This window comes from Pecten maximus, chromosome 1 (genome assembly GCF_902652985.1).
Source record: "Pecten maximus chromosome 1, xPecMax1.1, whole genome shotgun sequence".
In the NCBI taxonomy this organism is placed as follows: Eukaryota; Metazoa; Mollusca; class Bivalvia; order Pectinida; family Pectinidae; genus Pecten; species Pecten maximus.
Genome location: NC_047015.1, coordinates 11359037 through 11382266, shown reverse-complemented (window position 1 = coordinate 11382266; position 23230 = coordinate 11359037). Strand labels below are relative to the sequence as shown.

The following is a 23230-nucleotide window of genomic DNA, read 5'->3' as shown; positions in this document are numbered from 1 at the left end:
CATATTTATATGTGTGTGTGTGTGTGTGTGTGTGTGTGAGTGTGTGTGTGTGTGTGTGTGTGTGTGTGTAGATTGCCTATTTTGCGCAGGTTCTATTAAAAAAAATAGCAGTATATAAACGTGTATGTAGATTATTAATTTTACTTAGGTGATTTAATAACAAAGCAGCAGTATATATACAAATATATGTATATTACTAATGTTGTAGATGATTCAATATAACAATAGCAGTATAATGTGTATATTACTTATTTTGCGTAGGTGATTTAATAAAACAACAGCAGTATATACATGTTGTTACTTATTTTGTAGGTGATTCTATAAAAATGAATGAAAAAAAGTCTGTAGTTAAGAAGCATGAATCTAAGACATCTATCATCAGTAAAGGTGAGTAGAATATGTGTGACATGAGTCTAAGACATCTGTCGTCAGTAAAGGTGAGTAGAATATGTGTGACATGAGTCTAAGACATCTGTCATCAGTAAAGGTGAGTAGAATATGTGTGACATGAGTCTAAGACATCTGTCGTCAGTAAAGGTGAGTAGAATATGTGTGACATGAGTCTAAGACATATGTCATCAGTAAAGGTGAGTAGGTGTCTAAGACATCTGTCATCAGTAAAGGTGAGTAGAATATGTGTGACAATAGTCTAAGACATCTGTCGTCAGTAAAGGTGAGTAGGTGTCTAAGACATCTATCATCAGTAAAGGTGAGTAGAATATGTGTGACAATAGTCTAAGACATCTGTCGTCAGTAAAGATGAGTAGGTGTCTAAGACATCTATCATCAGTAAAGGTGAGTAGAATATGTGTGACATGAGTCTAAGACATCTGTCATCAGTAAAGGTGAGTAGGTGTCTAAGACATCTGTCATCAGTAAAGGTGAGTAGAATATGTGTGACATGAGTCTAAGACATCTGTCGTCAGTAAAGGTGAGTAGAATATGTGTGACATGAGTCTAAGACATCTGTCATCAGTAAAGGTGAGTAGGTGTCTAAGACATCTGTCATCAGTAAAGGTGAGTAGAATATGTGTGACATGAGTCTAAGACATCTGTCGTCAGTAAAGGTGAGTAGAATATGTGTGACATGAGTCTAAGACATCTGTCGTCAGTAAAGGTGAGTAGAATATGTGTGACATGAGTCTAAGACATCTGTCATCAGTAAAGGTGAGTAGAATATGTGTGACATGAGTCTAAGACATCTGTCATCAGTAAAGGTGAGTAGGTGTCTAAGACATCTGTCATCAGTAAATGTGAGTAGAATATGTGTGACATGAGTCTAAGACATCTGTCATCAGTAAAGGTGAGTAGAATATGTGTGACATGAGTCTAAGACATCTGTCATCAGTAAAGGTGAGTAGGTGTCTAAGACATCTGTCATCAGTAAATGTGAGTAGGTGTCTAAGACATATGTCGTCAGTAAAGGTGAGTAGAATATGTGTGACATGAGTCTAAGACATCTGTCGTCAGTAAAGGTGAGTAGGTGTCTAAGACATCTGTCATCAGTAAAGGTGAGTAGGTGTCTAAGACATATGTCGTCAGTAAAGGTGAGTAGGTATCTAAGACATATGTCATCAGAAAATTTGTGTTTAATATGTGTTACATGAGTAAGTATAATAATACCACATTAGAATAAACGTGTAATAATATGCTAGAATTAACGTAAAATGATACCATAATAGAATTTAAGTATAATAATACTTCATTAGAATATATGGCTGTATTATTATTTTAAAGGATCAATGTCATTTTGTTCCGTGTAATTATATTTACTGTTTTACGGATTTATTCCAGGTAATCTGAAATCTTCTACGCCGCCTGATAAAAAGATTGCCTCTTCGAACAAAGACAGTTTTGCTACACCTAGTAAGTTTATGTTGATGAATTAATAAAAGCAGGTTCACAATTGTGTTGTATGATATGCACATACAAAAAAAATCAATGAATATACTTGCCTTAAAATATTAACTCAAACAGAACATACAAATGTAAGAGATGTACATTTATAATTTATCAAGTAAGTACATGTTGATGCTATATAATAAAATACATGCACTTTCAGAAATGAAGACCGAGAGTTTTTCCACTGGACTAGTAACAAAACAGACGAAACCAAAGAAAACTCTACCGGAACGTAAGTTGTCTAACTATGATACAGACAAATGTCATTTGGGGATCTGATATGTGTGTTTGGAACGGTTAAGGGGCATGTAAACAGCAAATCAAGTCAAAACAGTGATATTTTACAAGCCTATAAATTGTTGCTATGGTGCAATTTAACAGAAATAAGTTGATGATTTTTAGCTCACCTGGACCGAAGGTCCGGTGAGCTTATGTCATGGCGCAGCGTCCGTCGTCCGTCCGTCGTCCGTCCGTCCGTCCGTCGTCCGTCCGTCCGTCGTCCGTCAACATTTGCTTCAAATCGCTACTAGTCAAAAAGTTCTTATTGGATTTTGACCAAATTCGGCCAGAAACATCCTTGGCAGAAGGGGAACAGATTTTGCATAAATGGTGACTCTGACCCCCGAAGGGCCAAAGGGGCGGGGCCCAATAGGGGAAATAGAGGTAATTCCTTTAAATCGCTACTAGTCATAAAGTTATGAATGGATTTGAACCCAATTTGGTCAGAAACATCCTTGGGGGAAGGGGAACAGATTTTGCATAAATGGTAGCTCTGACCCCGGAGGGGCCAAAGGGACGGGGCCCAATAGGGGAAATAGAGGTAATTCCTTTAAAGCGCTACTAGGCATAAAGTTATGAATGGATTTGAACCCAATTTGGTCAGAAACATCCTTGGCAGAAGGGGAACAGATTTTGCATAAATGGTGACTCTGACCCCAGAGGGGCCAAAAGGGCGGGGCCCATTAGGGGAAATAGAGGTAATTCCTTTAAATCGCTACTAGTTGTTAAGTTATGAAGGGATTTGAACCCAATTTGGTCAGAAACATCCTTGGGAGAAGGGGAACAGATTTTGCATAAATGGTGACTCTGACCCCCGAGGGGCCAAAGGGGCGGGGCCCAATAGGGGAAATAGAGGTAATTCCTTTAAATCGCTACTTGTCATAAAGTTATGAATGGATTTGAACCCAATTTGGTCAGAAACATCCTTGGGGGAAGGGGAACAGATTTTGCATAAATGGTGACTCTGACCCCCGAGGGGCCAAAGGGGCGGGGCCCAATAGGGGAAATAGAGGTAATTCCTTTGAATCACTACTAGTCATAAAGTTATGAATGGATTTGAACCCAATTTGGTCAGAAACATCCTTGGGGGAAGAAGAACAGATTTTGCATAAATGGTGACTCTGACCGCAAAGGGGCGGGGCCCAATAGGGGAAATAGAGGTAATTCCTTTAAATCGCTACTAGTCATAAAGATTTGAATGGATTTGAACCCAAGTTGGTCAGAAGCATCCTTTGGGGAAGGGGAACAGATTTTGCATAAATGGTAGCTCTGACCCCAGAGGGGCCAAAGGGGCGGGGCCCAATAGGGGAAATAGAGGTAATTCCTTTAAATCGCTACTTTTCATAAAATTATGAATGGATTTGAACCCAATTTGGTCAGAAACATCCTTGGTGGAAGGGGAACAGATTGTGCATAAATGGTGACTCTGACCCCCGAGGGGCCAAAAGGGCGGGGCCCAATAGGTGAAATAGAGGTAATTCCTTTGAATCGCTACTAGTCATAAAGTTATGAATGGATTTGAACCCAATTTGGTCAGAAACATCCTTGGGGGAAGAAGAACAGATTTTGCATAAATGGTGACTCTGACCCCAAAGGGGCCAAAGGGGCGGGGCCCAATAGGGGAAATAGAGGTAATTCCTTTAAATCGCTACTAGTTATTAAGTTATGAATGGATTTGAACCCAATTTGGTCAGAAACATCCTTGGGGGAAGGGGAAGAGATATTGCATAAATGGTGACTCTGACCCCAAAGGGGCGGGGCCCAATAGGGGAAATAGGGGTAATTATTTTAAATCGCTACTAATCATAAAGTTATGAATGGATTTGAACCCAATTTAATTAGAAACATCCTTGGGGGAAGAAGAACAGATTTTGCGTAAATGGTGACTCTGACCCCAAAGGGGCCAAAGGGGCGGGGCCCAAAAGGGGAAATAGAGGTAATTCCTTTAAATCACTACTAGTCATACAGATTTGAATGGATTTGAACCCAATTTGGTCAGAAACATCCTTGGGGGAAGGGGAACAGATTTTGCATAAATGGTGACTCTGACCCCAGAGGGGCCAAAGGGACGGGGCCCAATAGGGGAAATAGAGGTAATTCCTTTAAATCGCTACTAGTCATAAAGTTATGAATGGATTTGAACCCAATTTGGTCAGAAACATCCTTGGCAGAAGGGGAACAGATTTTGCATAAATGGTGACTCTGACCCCAGAGGGGCCAAAAGGGCGGGGCCCATTAGGGGAAATAGAGGTAATTCCTTTAAATCGCTACTAGTTGTTAAGTTATGAAGGGATTTGAACCCAATTTGGTCAGAAACATCCTTGGGAGAAGGGGAACAGATTTTGCATAAATGGTGACTCTGACCCCCGAGGGGCCAAAGGGACGGGGCCCAATAGGGGAAATAGAGGTAATTCCTTTAAATCGCTACTTGTCATAAAGTTATGAATGGATTTGAACCCAACTTGGACAGAAACATCATTGGGGGAAGGGGAAAAGATTTTGCATAAATGGTGGCTCTGACCCCCGAGGGGCAAAAGGGGCGGGGCCCAATAGGGGAAATAAAGGTAATTCCTTTAAATCACTACTAGTCATAAAGTTATGAATGGATTTGAATCAAATTTTGTCAGAAATATCCTTGGGGGAAGGGGAACAGATTTTGCATAAATGGTGATTCTGACCCCTGAGGGGCCAAAGGGGCGGGGCCAAATATGGAAAATAGAGGTAATTCCTCTAAATCTCTACTTGTCATAAAGTTATGAATGAATTTCAACCCAATTTGGTCAGAAACATCCTTGGGGGAAGGGGAAGAGATTTTGCATAAATGGTGGCTCTGAACCCCAAGGGGCCAAAGGGGCGGGGCCCAATAGGGGTAATAGAGGTAATTCCTTTAAATCACTACTAGTCATAAAGTTATGAATGGATTTCAACCCAATTTGGTCAGAAACATCCTTGGGGAAAGGGGAACAGATTTTGCATAAATGGTGATTCTGACCCCCGAGGGGCCAAAGGGGCGGGGCCAAATATGGGAAATAGAGGTCATTCCTCTAAATCTCTACTAGTCATAAAGTTGTGAAGGGATTTGAACCCAATTTGGTCAGAAACATCCTTGGGGGAAGGGGAACAGATTTTGCATAAATGGTGGCTCTGACCCTAAAGGGGCCAAAAGGGAGGGGCCCAGTGGGGGAAATAGAGGTAATTCCTTTGAATCGCTACTAGCCATCAAGTTATGAATGGATTTGAACCAAATTTGGTCAGAAACAGGGGACCAGATTTTGCATAAATGGTGACTCTGACCCCCGAATGGCCAAAGGGGCGGGCCCAATAGGTGAAATAGAGGTAATTCCTTTAAATCGCTACTAGTCATAAAGTGATGAATGCATGTTCTATAAACAATTCTTGAGGTCTTTCAGACCTTAGAGAGTCTGGACTTCATTAATCTTTAAAGCAGTTGGGATTCCCACACTATAACCATATATAGCATTGTTAGAATTTTACAAATAAAACAACTTGAATATGAACATTATTTCAACATTTGGTCTAATCCAACCAGGTGAGCGATACAGGCCCCATGGGCCTCTTGTTTAGTATGTATCATGGCAAACCGTAGGACTTTCTGTTGACATGTAATTTGTTTAGCTATTTATAAATTTCAACAAAACATACGAAAAATGCATGTTTCAGGGGGGCATAGTTAGCTCATTTGTATCGCATATATTGCACAAACTAGCCATGTCGTTTTGCTTACAAATGTCTGAAGCACAAAATAGGAGCATTGGTTTGACCAGGTTTGACTTTATTATATGTATAAACACTGCTTTTATTTTGACCTTGAAATGCAAATGGCGGTCGTGAATGATATACAATTATTGCATATAATTTTTGATACAGAGGATAAAGTTCCTGGACCAGAGGAGTGCGGACTTGGTATGTTGGCTAATGTAGCAGACGACAGCGGTCTGGGTGTACTTGCAAAGTACGCAAGTTGTGCTGTAGCTGAGCACATTCCCGCCAAAAAGCATAAAAAGAAGCGAGAGGAGGAAGGTGTGTGTACTACAACAATGAAGCCGGACACCAATGCTGTTTCTGCTGACACCCCTCTGAATGATACCCCTGTATCAGATAGTACAGAAGTTAACACTGCTTGCCCCAGTACAAATACTACCACGCCTGCAGTAAAACGAGGTAGCAACCTCTGTCATCTTCCGCTTCATATAAATAACACATAGCGACCTCCAAATCTGACACTTATGTAATTAGTGTAGATGTTGTTTGCGCATGTCAATGTAGTTTGATGTTTTAGTTGACTAATAATCTTACTAGTAATCATAATAACGTGTCAGTAAATATATGTCTACCATAATATTATGTAAATTTCTGTAATCGACAAGGAATCGCACAGATGCTGTTTTTTTCACTGATGAAGCGTAAATATATATCTTCTATACATAATGATAGCTCTTTTACGTTAACAAAATGTGTTGATTACTTTAGAATCCGAATCGGATTCCACACCGGAAAGCTCTTCGTCTGTCAATAAGAAGCGGAAGCCTGGTCGACCTCGCAAATGTAATCCCAACACGACACCTGGTGTTACAGGTTAGTAAATAAAACAATCATGTACAACGTACATAACAATCGATTTTTAAACTTTTCTGTTTTGTTTTTTGTTAATATGTCTTTTGTTTTTATTAGTTAAGCATTCATTAATTTATAAACACGTATGTCTTTCCAGAAACCATTGTTGCAAGAAATTCTAAAAACTTCTTCTACCATTTCCATTCGTTTGAGGATGTTGTGAAAGCACATTCCAACACATCGGCACAGGAACGGAAGGCAAAGGTAGGTATTAAGTAACTTTGGTATCCGACCTTTTATATATTTATTAAGATTTCCATGCGAGCTTAATTCTTGACAGCTATGTCATGATCATAACTCCAAGAATATAACCATTGTGGAATTAGCAAGTACTCAGTAATTAGGATGTCACAGTTATACTATGGCGAAATGAAGCAAGCGGTGATGATCAGTACCGTATTAACAGGCATTTGAGATTCTCAAATATCTTATAATATCAGTGATACATTCTACATTTACAGTTGTTTGTTCGTTTTAATGAAAATAAAATAATTGATTTCCAAGATGATGAACATATATGTATATGTATATTATATTAGCTTGCCCGTAGTTATTTTTGGAGGTATCAAAGATCATATACTCAAATTCTGCCACAAATCCTTATACTATATACTTATCATATACTCAAATCCTGTCGCTGATCATATACTCAGATCCTGTTACTGATCTTATACTCAAATCTTGTCACTGATCATATAATCAAATCTTGTCACTGATCATATCCTTATACTATATACTTATCATATACTCAAATTCTGTCACTGATCATGTACTCAAATCCTGTCACTGATCATGTGGTCAAATCCTGTCACTGATTATGTGGTCAAATCCTGTCACTGATCAAGTACTTAAATTCTGTCACTGATCATTGACTCAAATTCTGTCACTGATCATATACTCAAATCCTGTCACTGATCATATACTCAAATCATGTCACTGATCATATACTCAAATTCTGTCACTGATCATGTACTTGTACTCAAATATTGCCACTGATCATGTACTCAAATCAATCTACCGATCATATACTGAGATCATTCCACATATCACATACTAAAATCTTTCCACTTATCATATACATGTACCCAAATCATGCCAATTATCACATACTAAAATCATTTCACTTATCATATACATGTACCCAAATCATGCCACTTATCACATACTAAAATCATTTCACTTATCATATACATGTACCCAAATCATGCCAATTATCACATACTAAAATCATTTCACTTATCATATACATGTACCCAAATCATGCCACTTATCATATATACTCAAATCCTTCCACTTATCATATAATGAAATCATGCCACTTATCATATATACTCAAATCCTTCCACTTATCATATAATGAAATCATGCCACTTATCATATAATGAAATCATGCCACTTATCATATAATGAAATCATGCCACTTATCATATAATGAAATCATGCCACTTATCATATACTCAAATCATGGCACACTTTGATACTTCAGGTGGAATCTTCTGCTCCTATGGAACCACTGTATCTAGACCAGGAATGGTTTATTCGGAGAAGCGAACGGATTTTCCTCAGTGAACCAAGTCCACAACCTTCACCAAACACCGCTAATGTCATAGTGAACACTCCTAAACCTCCATCTGTGGTTACGCCACCTGCTAAAAAGTCTTCGCCAACAACAACGCCCTCTCCAGCCAAATCGAAAAGTGAAAAAGCAACGCCAACGACAACGCCCTCTCCAGCCAAATCGAAAAGTGAAAAGGCAAAACTTCAAAAGGCCAAAAATATCAAGGAGCTTACACAGAAAGTCAAAAATAAATACAACAAGGCATTCCAATACAAGAGCAAAGCGAAGGAATCCAAACACGTAAGTGTATTAAAGATGACTGTTCGAAATCGCCGTATATTTATTAAAAGTACATCACATAAATACGTATATATTTACATATTTATACATAAAATATTTCAATCAATATTAGAACAGAAACTGTTAGGCATATTTACACATCGTGTTAAATTAGTATACAATGCTCGCATAGGAAAGCATCCCCCATATCAAATATTGCAACCCAATAATGACCTGGCGAAGAACTAATGGTAAAATATTTTAGAATTACCATTTTCCACAACAAAAGAGTGAATCGATAGCTTAATGTAATGTTACTCTGCAACTATTTGTGGTATTACATCTGCTTCTTTTTATCGCAGAAACCAAAACAAAAGAAGGAACGTACAAAGTCCGAACCGATAGCTTGTGACTACGATTCGGATAGCAGTGGAAGTGACAATATCCCTCTGAGTGTGCTGCGCGAGATGCCTGCTATCCCAGGTATGGACAATCATGACTTCATGTCTAAATATCAAATCTAATAAAACTATATTTGTGTTGTTTGTTTTAAGTGTCGATAATATAAAGCCGTTATATTATGTGTTTTACCTACTGTTGTTTATGCCCTATTCACAGAGCCTCGTTCCTGCGCTATAAGTAAGGACGAAGTTAGCCGATAACCTGAGGGTTCTAGTGTTTAAGGACGGCCTGTTCTATGAGGGAGCTGTCCAAGGTATTCGTCCTCCTGACGTGTACGGCGTTCTCATCGACAACGAGAGGGGCAACCGTCCTCACATCTACTCCCAAGAGGAGATCCTTCAGGAGGTGGTCAGTATTTACTACCAAGCTCTATTATCTTGCCAATATCATTTCTCACGTATTAAATACCAGTTTCTCCTCTCTGGTCTTTTACATATCACATTCTCAGTTACCTGTCCCGTTACATCTCACTCTATAGCATAAAGTGTGTAATCTACTATTTTGATATGTTTGTAATTACATTCTTGACGGAGATCATATTTTAATGTGTAGTTTGATTAAGGAGCAGGATAACTTGTATGGTACAGTTTAAATCTGCTCATCGTTTTTAAATCTCTTATTCAAAAATAAAGTTCTTTCCTTGCATGACAGTTTGTTAAAGTAACTTTTTCAGTTTTCTGCTCACAACTTTCTTAAGATTTCGTTTGTTATCACCAGATTGTAGATGTGAAACCAAGCACAACTCGGTGCCTCCTCGAAGGAACACGTGTGTGCGCCTACTGGAGCCAACAGTTCAGTTGTCTGTACCCAGGCACGGTGGCGAAAGGTAACATAACTACGAATTTATTGAGTTAAGCATTTGTGCAATATCTGTTGTTTGCAATAACCACTTCTCATTACCTTGTTGAGATTTTCATATGTTAGTGTGCATATTATTGACATTGTTATCTTGTTACCTGACGAAGAGCTATCCTAACCTCCGTTTTGTTGAATAAATTAAAAAGGAAATTATGCATAGACTTGATTTTGAGGGATCATTTAACACCGATATTTCAGTGAAATTTTTCTTGTAGCGGAAATAACTTACTACGAAAATACATTCAGCGTGAAATAAACTTGTGAAATAAACCATACCACACATTTCACCTTAACGAGAAAGTATCCTTACTTATAACATTTGAGGAAATACATTAATATGTTTTGCGTTGTAGCGAGTCCAAACCCTCACGCCGATACCGGTTCCATCAATGTGGAGTTTGATGATGGCGACTCTGGCCGTATTCCATTGGATCATATCCGAATGCTTCCGAAGGACTTCCCTCATGTTTGTAAGTATAGCATATTTTGATTATCAACATGCATGTGTTGCTCTTTTTCGTATCAGGTAAAAAAAAATCAATTCAAAACAAATGCTGATGTTTAATCATGATACCACTCTTCTTCTAATAAAGGAATTGAACACAATGGATATTTTTCAAGCGTTGATATGTATTTTGTCATTCAAAGTTTTTAATTGATCTAAATTGTCCTTTTTCATATAGCATTCAATCGTTCCTTCATTTAAATGTTTACGTAAACAATAATATGATCTTTGATTGCCCTTTGTCATACAACACACAATATTGATAGGTCTACCTAGGATAATCGGTAGATAGGGATATCCAGCTTTATGATTTGATGTATAACTGGGGATTTTCCGTGTTGCAGCATATGATCCAAATCCCCTATTATTGATTGGTAAGCGACGTCGTCACACAACCTCTGATAGCTTGGAACCACCTCGAAAACCCCAAAACTCCGCACAGTCCTCGGAGTCAACCCTGAAAACAAAACGGGGCCCGGGTCGACCTCCAAAGCAGAAGAAGGATGATGCCGGTCAACCGAGCGACGCGTCTGCAGCAGAGGAGGAGGAGGAGGAGGAAGTCGATGTGTGTGGATTCGATGAAGATCGTGATGATGTATTTAACAATGGTTTCTCGATGGAAACTTTCCGTAAGGAGAGAGCGAAGTCAAGTAATGCTAAGGAACATGATACTAAACAAAAGAAAAGAGATCGGTCATCGAATGGTACCGGTAAAGACTCTGAAACGGAGCTTAAATCTAGTGGGAAGAAACGGAAAAAGGATCAAGAGTATTCCGAGGATTCTAGGGATTCGGATATTTCTGATGGTGGTGATGTTTCTGATGATGGTTCGAGGAGCTCAGATCAAGGTAAAACACGATATCATTGTAAGGATTCTAGCATCAAAAGTAAGAAACTTCATGTCACCTCTTTGATTAAGGCAGCTACATTTGAGTACAAATCTTCAGGATCCCTCCATATTCTAAATAGGAACAAATGTGAAAGTAGAAATGACAATTTGTATGTGGAAAGTGAAAACGATTATCAGCAGTGGGATGGTGATATTTATTCCTTTGGTGAAGACGCTAGCACTTCAGGACATCACGCCAAACCCAAGTGCACAAAAAGATCACTTTCCACTGAGAGTAAAAGCAAAATCGCAGGTACGATCGAAAATTATATTTTCGATTTAAACAATTATAACAAATAGTTGCCTTTCTTTTTTGGACTTTTATAATCAAAACCGATACTGCAAATCTGCTTTTTGTTCATTTGCTTAGCGATGTTGCAATATTCTGTGCAAATATCCAGTCCCACACATTTCTGGCATTGGAATTCACGGAGGGATGTTGTTTATTTGTTATTTTTATCATCCAGTGTTAAAAAAAACACATTGATATTAAAATCCTTACGTATGCCTTATGCATCATAAAATAAAAAATTCTGAAGAAAACACTCGACACTAAAACAAACTCCCTAAACTATCATATCCTTTGACTGGCAGATTCTTGAACAAAGTATCGTGCAATTTGTCGCTATACAGAAGTATGAACTAACTAAGTAACAATAATTCAGTAAAAACAACATCAGATATATAATTTCTATTTAATTAATGGAAATAATGATGTCGAGTGAAGAGTTTATCATTTATACAGCTGATGTGAATCCTCTTTCCATATAAAATGGGTTATAGAGATACGAAAGAGGATTGGGATGATAACAAAGATGTGGTGCAATATTCATACACGCATGAGTCTGCTGATATTAATACATACAAAAAGCCAATAACAGTTATCTTTTATGCTTGCATATTTGCTTGTATAACTGTGCTGCCTGTACTTGTAATGACAAGGCTGTAGTGGTTTCCGATACGAACCCCTGTGTATATCGATATAGCATGTATCCTATATAGACGTAGTCTTAACTGTTGTATATCAAAACTCTTTTGTATGTTTTGTATGTCAATAATCCGTGTATATTTGTGGCATATCGATAGGACATCAACACGTGCAAAATAAGCAAAAATGTACATTGATATTGCAAACAGTAGCATATCGATAAGAAGAGAATGTTTAATCACGAACACATGTAAATGTGTAACAAAGATCACGTGTTGGTGTTCTTGTATTTGGCCTGCTGTGTGTAATGAAGTACTGGTAGTTTGCAATTGTCTGAGCTTTTACGTTCATATCATTAAACAGAATTAATATTTCAATAAGTAATTCAAGTTTCTTATTCAAATCGCCTTTGTCCATCGTCGTCCGCTGTCCATCGTTTCTTATAACCGCTTAAACCGATCCATAGATGGAAGAGCCTTGAAGTGTTTTATCAAAATTATGAATGTCATTCGCCGCCATAGCAGAGGTTGAAGCTTACCATAGGTTAAATAGGAAATTATACTAAATTCAGACCAAGATGTTCTTCAAACAAATACTCTTTTTAGATGGCAGGGCTCTGTGTGGCTAGTTATAACTAATGGGTTGAAAAATCTATTATATATTCGTTCATTTTCAGTTGTAACTTCATTATTGGTTGAAATTTCATCGATGTGAACATCTCACTTTATTAACCAAAGGCAATGCCCAGAGAAGGCCGATTCCCTATTTTGTTTTTTTTTGCAGAATTCAGATGACCGTTGAGACCCATGGGTCTCATGTATACACATTTTTAAGCTAGTTAACATCCTCATAAGGACAAAATGCATGACTCCGAAGGAGAATGAAATAGCATGAAAACTATTTTGTTATGCAAAACCTTTCCGTCATTCTCAGTCTTTATGTTATGCATGATGCATTGTAGCTCTATATAACTGGAGAGCAAAACTTCAAAAAGATAAAATTATAACATTAAAAACATTGTTTCCCCTTTCCCCACCTATCAAGCATGCGTATTTAAATATACACTAATGTTTAAAGATAAAAGAAAATCCGTTACATACGCATTTCAGTAACTTTATTTTAAAATGATAATAAATTGAAACAATGTATTCGAAATATATGCCATACCAAACAATGATCGGGAGAAGGGAAACAAGACTTGTAAATGTGACTCATTCGTTTGATTAGTCGATATGTACATCTTAGTGTACCATTTCATTGTTTCATATCCAACGATGGTTTCATGCATGAACTTTATTTTGGACCTTTTGATTGGTCATGTATCCAAATAATGACCTTTGACCTCCTTGTTACAGCATTTCTTCCCGCAAGGCAGCTTTGGCGATGGTCAGGAAAGTGTACAAAGCGGCCAGGTCTCAAGGGAAAGGCCAAAAAAGAATTCTACAAGGCTATAGTTAGAGGTCGAGAGAATATTCTGGTAAGAGCAAAACGGTGTAGTCAGGTGTACGACTCAATCAATATAGCATAGGCTGCTGGAAAATAACAATTCATTTCAGTGCTCTAGAGTATTGCATCTCTGAAAAAATGTTTGGATTAAGATGACAATTTATGTGCATAAAAATATGGCTTAATCCTTATTGATGTGAAACCCTCAAACTTTCAGGTTGGAGACTGCGCAGTGTTTCTCTCCACTGGAAGACCCCACCTACCATACATAGGTCGCATAGACAGCATGTGGGAAGCTTGGGGAGGTCAGATGGTTGTCAAAGTCAAGTGGTTTTACCATCCAGAGGAGACACGGGGAGGGAAGAAACTCCAAGATATGAAGGTACAACAAGAATATGGTAAACAAAAACTAACGATGATAAAAAGATGACGCTAGCAATAATTAAGGGAAATACTAGGTGATTCGTTTAGTAAGTTCGTTCTTTTCAAAGTGTTATGACAGATAGAAATTGTTTAATTTACGTTATGTAAAATATAATTTGAGAGGTTGTGTTTGTTTTATATTTAAAACAATAAATATTTACCTTTACAATTATTTTAATATTATAATATTCATACCATTAGATGCAAAACAAAAGCACAGCCTTTCAAACTATCTTAAGCTCAAAAAGTCTTTTGTACCATGTGGTCACCATGGTTATAGACCCTTCCCTTCACCCAGCATGGCTTCTCTACCTATTCAATGGGAAGCCTTATCCCGTTATATATGCTGGTTGTGTATACATAACATAAATTAGACAATTTATATCTGCCCTAGCAATTAGATGTATGCGTGTTGTGTATACATAGTATGTACGTGTATTTTTGAGAGGCTGCTGTATGTATGTAGTGTATGCGTGTGTGGTTTTGGGGGCTGTGTTAACTTATGTTCATAATGACCAATGTGACCATATGCCATACCGTGGCGCCCGGCGTCTGTCGTTCGGCGTCCGTCCGTCCGTCCGACATCAATTGACTTCTTCTTCTAGGTGGTTGAGATTCAAAATGTTACATTTGATGAGGTTGACCCCCCAGGGGCAGGAGGGGCAGGACCAAAAGGGGTTGATTGGGCTAAATTGATATATACGACTTCTTCTTTGAAACTAAGAGTAAATATCACCCATATTTGACTAGAAGCATCTCTATTTGGCGAGGATTCCAAATTGTACAAATGGTGGGCGGGGCCAAAAGGGGTCAATTTGTCCAAATTGATATAAACTACTTCTTTGAATGTGCCCGATATTTGACAGGCGACACATATAATTATGCATCATTCTTATTTCATATCATGAAATCATGTGTTTGATACAGACCTAGGTCACTTGTTTCATTTTGTAAATATCCTTAACAATTCCATTGCAGGGGGCCTTGTTCCAGTCCCTTCACATAGACGAGAACGATGTCCAGACCATTTCACACAAGTGCGACGTACTTTCTTACAAGGAATTTTGTAGGCGACAAAAGGAATTACGAAAAAAGTGTGGGAATGGAGAGGAGCAGGATGTGTATTATTTAGCGGGAACATACGAACCAACTATCGGGTTGTTAAAATTCGAAAAAGACATAGATATCACTTGAGTAATAGCAGAAATGGACTTACTGAAATTACGCATATGTAGTGTTGATAAGATAAGTTATTAACACCTGTTGTGATATAAAACACAATACAATTTGAAATAGTTAAGATGATGATACATGTGACGTTATTTATAGATATATGGCGTCTTCCTACTGTGATATTTTAAATCCCGAGACTTATTGTCTATGACTATATCAATCAGTTTGCCGCGTAAAGATATCCTTTTACAGTGAGGACAAAGGTTGTTATGCTAATATAGGAAATTTTACCCAAAACTATACAAGTATTTTTGTCTTGTACATAATACGGAATGAGGAACTGTAACTCATCGAGTTTAAAGGTTGAATGATAATGGCGTGCTAAAATACTTGACAGAGGTGACAGTAAGGAAAGCATATGAGATGGTTTGGGTTAGTGGCACCGTGATAAACCACCTTGTGTTATAGGTAGTCCGTCACAGTTATTTGTTCGAAGTTTGAAGCATATTATGGCTCATGTTGAACGTTTTACTACATCCGAATTGGTGATGATGTGTTCTGTAGTTTTAATGTCGTCTGATGCCGAAACTAAACACATTGTGTCAGTGTTGAGAGATAGGTGACTGTTATGTATTTTATAAGTATGGAAACGGATACACAATGTCGGCAAAGATTGGTGCTTTCATGAGCCATGGCTCTTTAATGTTGAAATATATAAATAATGTTACGCCTATATCTTTTTTTTTAATTTTATGCTTGTTAGACCATTCATAATTCTCATTTCTTCAAAGGTCCTATGTATATAATATAATAATCATATTTGGCTTTCTTTGTGCAATAAGTGATGCATTTGCATCTACATATGTTATCCTTGGTTGTCGTCCATATATTGTATATACTGTAATTTTCTACCACAAATGTGCCCGAAAGATGCATTTGATAAGTGCTTGACATATGAAAGTGCTGAAAGTCTATAATATACGATTTATATATTGTTTCCTGTTTAACCGCATCCTTCCTACGGTTGCGATGACCCGTTGCATATATTTTATGTTTGTTGGATTATTGCATTTGAAAATATTGATTAGTTGATATAGTTACTTGAAAATGAATAATATGAAACAAGTTATAGAATTTGAGCTACGTAAACTACCCTTAAACATTCTGAAACTTAAAAAAACACACTCATTATATCTGAACTGAAGCAAATAACAAACAATATCAGAAAAAGTCTACGCAACCCAGCGATATATAGACAGGATCAAATAAGTATGCACAATATGTCTACAAATAAATCCGTAATGTTTTGTATACAAAAGCATCTTGTCACAACTAATCTTAATATCAACAGGCTACACAATTACTTATGTTGGTTCATCTTTGAAGTCTTTCAGAAAGAGCAAATAATGATTGTTTCAATATATTGTAGGTCATGTGAATGTTTGTGTCTATTTGTATTGGCGCCAAGCGCCACTGAGACTGTCGTAAATGGAGTATATGGAATGTTTGAATGTTTAAACAGCATTTCAATAAAAACTTTGTAACTTATTATCTAGTAATTATTTTAAGGTGAATTATTGGTAAATGATTAAACCTGTATCAAAATAGATTCTATCATAACTAATTAATATGTTTGGCATAAACCAAAATATTGAAGTATAAAGGAACAAAAATAACAGAAAATGGTGCGTCTAAAGTAGTTTATACATTTATACAGAATAAGGAACCACCATTTTCTTTTACAATGTTATTACACTGGATGCTTTGATAAGCTTTATTAGTCCTCCACCGGAAACCAGAGTAGGGGAGACTAGTTTTTCGTTCTGTCCGTCCGTCCGTCCTCTATCTTGTCTGGAATCTGTCCTCTACACTACTTGTCACTGACTCTTCATGCTTGAGGCATGGGTTCACCTAGGTTAGGCGGCGTGCCAAATGTCAAACATAGGTCACTCTGACCTACAGTTTGACATTTGACCTACATCAAAGAAAAAGTTTGTCCGGACTAGAACTTCATATTTCGGATAAAGGGTCATCTTGGTAAGGCGGTGTGTAATGTTTCAAAAGTAGGAAGCTCTGACCTATATTTCGACCTACATTGAAGAAAAAATAGAAATATCCTGACTGTATCTCGTGGAACTTTATAACGGTTCAACTTATTTGATACGAATTTATCATCTGTGCATTCTTGGCATATAATTCCACATCCGGTGGGGGACAGTAATTCCCTGAATCCGAATGGTCTTGTTGGAAATTAAATTTAATAAGGGTTTATGGCTATTTGGATAATGTAGGTAACCAGGCCAAAGAGCGCGAGTTTACGAGGAAATGAAAACGCTATAAGTGCGTGAGGACGAGATTATGAGTATCGGAAAGGGAGAATTGATTAGAACATTATGAGTGTTCGTGGAAGGGAATGAGGCGCTTTGTATGTGTGTAGCAAAAGGAAGAACGTTGCGAATAAATATTGAAAGAGAGCATCTAGACGTCAGAGGTCTGTAGGTGGGGAGATGGGGAATGGGAGTGCTATGAGTTTGTATGGGAGGGGAGGAAGGGGGTCATTTTGTGTGTATGATGAAGATAATTGGGAGTTCGTTAACGCATGTGGAGTAGGAACCGTAATGTCTGTATGTTGGAAAGAACAGACAAAATGAGTTTTGTGAGAGCAGAAGAATCATAGCGTAAGGAGTTTCCGTTGGCGTGAGACATGTGACGTAATGAGCATACAGTATATGGGGATGGGGTTGTGACGTAATGAGTAAACAGTATATGAGGAGGGTGTGTGTGACGTAATGAGTATACTATATGGGGTAGGATATGTGCAGTACTGAGTAAACAGTATATGGGGTAGGATATGTGACGTAATGAGCGTACAGTATATGGGGTGGGATATGTGACGTAATGAGCATACAGTATATGGGGTGGGTTATGTGACGTAATGAGCATACAGTATATGGGGTGGGATATGTGACGTAATTAGTATTCAGTATATGGGGTAGGATATGTGACATGAATGTATGTTGGGAAGAGAAATGAGAGCGAAATGAGTATCTAGTATGTGATATGGAACAATGTGACGTAATGAGTGTATGTGGGGGTGGGAAATGTGACGTTATAATTGTACAGGGTATTGGGTGGGATTTGTGACGTTGTGTGAGTATGTGGGGTGGGACATGTGACTAATGAATATACAGTGTGTTGGGGTGGAAAATGTGACGTAATGAGTGTATTTGGTAGTGGGAAATAGTAGTTTATATGTGTATGTCGAGGGAACGTTATGTGTGAAGAGGAGAATCTAGGTGTAGGGGAAAGGATTGCAGCGTTATAATTACATGTGGGAGGGACAAGAGCATTGTGCGTGTATGTAATTACATGTATACAAGTGTCAAGTGACGTATACATGAGTATGTACAAATGTATACGTGATATATGTATATGTTTAAAAGGCTTACATGTGTGATATATGTTTGGTTAAATGTATGTGTAATATATTTGTCGAAGGCATGTATGTGATACATGGTTTATGCGCATTGCAAGAACAATACTTATAGTTATGATATGGCAGAAATGGCAATTGTATATAATGCATATTGTCTTTTTAACGTCTAAAACATCAGACACTTACCCGTGACTTGTCTCAATAAAGTTACTGCTCATTTAAAAATATGTTTTATTTTGTTTTCAAGTAAGTTTTTTTAAGTGACAGAGGTTCGCAGTGTCGGCTGTTTCTACGACATGGCGCTTTGGTATTTCCTACACTAACTTGTATGATGCCTGATTCCGTGTGATCTGGTCGAAAAATGACAGCTTAAGAGGTCAATTTTCAACGGATGGTCTGTTGAAAATTGACTGTTCAACACAAGCTTCACCGATCTACTCCATTTGACATGAAATGTATGGGTTCTTTGATCGACCCTCTCCCTGTAAGCGCCCTCTTCTGAGTAGGTATTGGAATTACTCCTAATTCATCGTCCTATAGTGATGTATAGTCCGTTCACCCACATATTTTGCTCCGACGGATAATTTTGATATTGTTTGAGCAAACTCTTGGGTCATATGATATTCCGACTTGATCGTTTAATACGTGAGTTTCGAGATAGTGAAAATGACGTAAAATTACGTGGTTTGAGTACGATATTCCCACCAAATTATGACGTCACAATCACCGGATAGTGGGACAATTCGGGAGAATTACGTGGTTTGAGTACGATTCTCCCGAATTGTCCCACCATCCGGTGATTGTGACGTCATATTTTGGTGGGAATATCGTACTCAAACCACGTAATATTACATCATTTTCACTATCTCGAAGCTCCCGAATGGTTTGCGGTAAGCTCACCTTGACCTTTGAACCATATGATTGGTCCTAAGACTTCCTATTGTATATGTCAACAATATTCGAATGACGTCACACGGTCGTGTCCTGACATACCATTTGAAGTAAAAAAAAATCTGCAATCTCAAAAAGTCTAATGTGGCCCCTTCATTCGTTATTTTCACATTGATAATTACAAGTTTATTCACTGTTTTCTTATCTATATCAGAAACTCGATTTTTTCATATCAAAAATCAAGAATTCAGTTTGATTTCTTGATAAACAGAAAATATTTGCTTTGTGTCAAAAAATCGATTTTTCGAGATCAAAACTTTTGTTTTGATAAAAAAAAAACAAAAAAAAACCTATTTCATGTATTTGATATCAGAAAACGGCAATGCATTTACTTTGGTTATAGCCATTAACACATGCATGTAGGGATCTGTTTTCAACATTGATTATGAGACATGTTACAAGAGTCATATTTAACTAAATGTAATTAGAACACATGCTATCTGGTAAAAAGTGTGTCGTCGGGTCCGCGTCACATTATAATCAAATATTTACATTCTGTGTTGCATTAGGCTATATGTCGTTAATCAACCAAGTTGTATTCATGAGACTGTATACTACAATTCACAGTGATTCGGTCAGTGTAGGAATACAGCTCCAAGTGTTGTTGATTAAAACAATGGCCGCCATTTACTTTCGGCCTAAAGAGTTTTCGAATGCTAGCACTTATTTACATAAGCCACCACAAAAAATAAAGCAACTTCACAAGTTATGGGAGAAAAATTTACAATAAAAAATTGTTGTCAACACAAAATTATTATAAGCGATATTCTTGATCTATACGAAATAATCTATTTGTCAATGTCGTCACACTCACAGGGGCTCGTTTCCGAATTTTCACAATTGCAAGACACGACAACATTAAAAGATCGGGAGTATCGACATGGTCTCCGGCTGTGTATGAATACTGGATTTTAATTTTGTGGTTATTCAGTGATGTCAAATGCCTACCTTACTCCAAAATTAAGCCCCTGTGAAGTTGAATATCGTCTGCTAAGTTAGGACATACTGTAGCGACAATGATGTGACAAGTTAGGCTGAAATCTGTTCCAAACGAAATATCCTTGGAATCGTTTTCACCTATATTGTCAATACGACTTTCATTTAGAATTTAAGAGCTGATATTCTTCTGAAAATAACGTGAATCCAGTCTATAGAAGCATATTAAGTGTGTCCGAGGAATCGAGACTATCCAGTGCAATACACGTTCAACGCCATATCACTTCTAAATTATAACCGTATATCATTGCGCAGAAAAACGGTTTTGCTATTAAATTAAATATAAAATGTGCAATTGTGAAAAATTAAACGATATCTACAAACGTATATGAAATATATAATAAAGCCAAATTTGGGCAAAAACCTGTTTATGTGTTTGCCATTAATAACGACATGAGGAACAATAGTATTCCTTCTTGAAATTTCGACTGTTCAGGTATTTGATCTTGATGACGTCAGCGATAGGGTAAGCGGCAAATTTAAACGCGCCATAACCTACAGTAAATAAAAAAAAATCTTTATGAATGTAAATATAAGCATTGAACTGTTGCCAAATGGTAGTATACAGTCGATATGAATACAATTTGGGTAACAGATAAATATTTCATGTCGCCGTACCCTAACGGGTTTCATTTTATTTATATTAATAAATAATAAAAATTATTTATTAATAACAGCCAGGGTCATTTAAGGACGTGCCAGGTTTTGGAGGTGGAGGAAAGCCGGAGTACCCGGAGAAAAACCACCGGCCTACGGTCAGTACCTGGCAACTGCCCCACGTAGGTTTCGAACTCGCAACCCAGGGGGGAGGGCTAGTGATAAAGTGTCGGTACACCTTAACCACTCGGCCACCGTGGCCCCCTAGGTACATAACTATGCTACATGCAGGTTAAGTACATACCTGTGGGTTATATGTAGGTTAGGTACAGACCGGTAGGTTATATGCAGGTTAGGTACATAACTGTATGATATATGCAGGTTAGGTACATAACTTTATGCAGGTTAGGTACAGAACTGTATGTTATATGCAGGTTAGGTACATAACTGTATGTTATATGCAGGTTAGGTACATAACTGTATGTTATATGTAGATTAGGTACATAACTGTATGTTATATGTAGATTAGGTACATAACTATATGTTATATGAAGGTTAGGTAGAGAACTGCATGTTATATGTAGATTAGGTACAGAACTGTAGGTTATATGCAGGTTAGGTACATATCTATATGTTATATGTAGATTAGGTACATAACTGTATGTTATATGTAGGTTAGGTAGAGAACTGTAGGTTATATGCAGGTTAGGTACATATCTATATGTTATATGTAGATTAGGTACATAACTGTATGTTATATGTAGATTAGGTACAGAACTGTAGGTTATATGCAGGTTAGGTACATATCTATATGTTATATGTAGATTAGGTACAAAACTGTATGTTATATGCAGGTTAGGTACAATTGTTGTATGTTATATGTAGATTAGGTACATAACTGTAGGTTATATGTAGGTTAGGTACATAACTGTATGTTATATGTAGGTTAGGTAGAGAACTGCATGTTATATGAAGGTTAGTACATAACTTTATGTTATATGTAGATTAGGTACATAACTGTAGGTTATATGCAGGTTAGATACATATCTACATGTTATGTGTAGATTAGGTACAAAACTGTAGGTTATATGTAGGTTAGGTACATAACTGTATGTTATATGTAGGTTAGGTAGAGAACTGCATGTTATATGTAGGTTAGGTACATAACTGTATGTTATATGTAGGTTAGGTAGAGAACTGCATGTTATATGAAGGTTAGTACAGAACTGTAGGTTATATGTAGGTTAGGTACAGAACTGTAGGTTACATTTGTATATGCAGGTTAGGTACATATCTATATGTTATATGTAGATTAGGTACATAACTGTAGGTTATATGTAGGTTAGGTACATAACTGTATGGTATATGTAGGTTAGGTACAGAACTGTAGGTTATATGTAGGTTAGGTACAGAACTGTAGGTTATATGTAGATTAGGTACATAACTGTATGTTATATGTAGGTTAGGTACATAACTGTAGGTTATATGTAGGATAGGTACAGAACTGTAGGTTATATGCAGGTTAGGTACAGAACTGTATGTTATATGAAGGTTAGGTACAAAACTGTAGGTTATATGTAGGATAGGTACAGAACTGTAGGTTATATGCAGGTTAGGTACAGAACTGTATGTTATATGAAGGTTAGGTACAAAACTGTATGATATATGTAGGTTAGGTACAAAACTGTATGTTATATGAAGGTTAGGTACAGAACTGTAGGTTATATGAAGGTTAGGTACAAAACTGTATGATATATGTAGGTTAGGTACAAAACTGTATGTTATATGTAGGTTAGGTACAGAACTGTAGGTTATATGTAGGTTAGGTACATATCTATATGTTTTATGTAGATTAGGTACATAACTGTAGGTTATATGAAGGTTAGTACATAACTTTATGTTATATGAAGGTT

General features: G+C 37.2%; 1 protein-coding gene across 1 annotated transcript in view; it reads left to right on the top strand.

Moving 5' to 3' along the window:
* Positions 1-18998, top strand: part of LOC117324896 (BAH and coiled-coil domain-containing protein 1-like) — a 36552-nt gene extending 17554 nt beyond the window's left edge. Inside the window, 16 exon segments of the mRNA XM_033880727.1 lie at positions 313-387; positions 1795-1866; positions 2063-2134; positions 6070-6363; positions 6673-6777; positions 6914-7020; positions 8303-8674; positions 9016-9136; positions 9272-9303; positions 9305-9463; positions 9833-9941; positions 10327-10443; positions 10823-11620; positions 13651-13772; positions 13959-14123; positions 15143-18998. Coding sequence (XP_033736618.1) covers positions 313-387; positions 1795-1866; positions 2063-2134; positions 6070-6363; positions 6673-6777; positions 6914-7020; positions 8303-8674; positions 9016-9136; positions 9272-9303; positions 9305-9463; positions 9833-9941; positions 10327-10443; positions 10823-11620; positions 13651-13772; positions 13959-14123; positions 15143-15358 — 2936 coding nt within the window. The 3' untranslated portion in view covers positions 15359-18998.
* The last annotated feature ends 4232 nt before the right edge of the window (positions 18999-23230 follow it).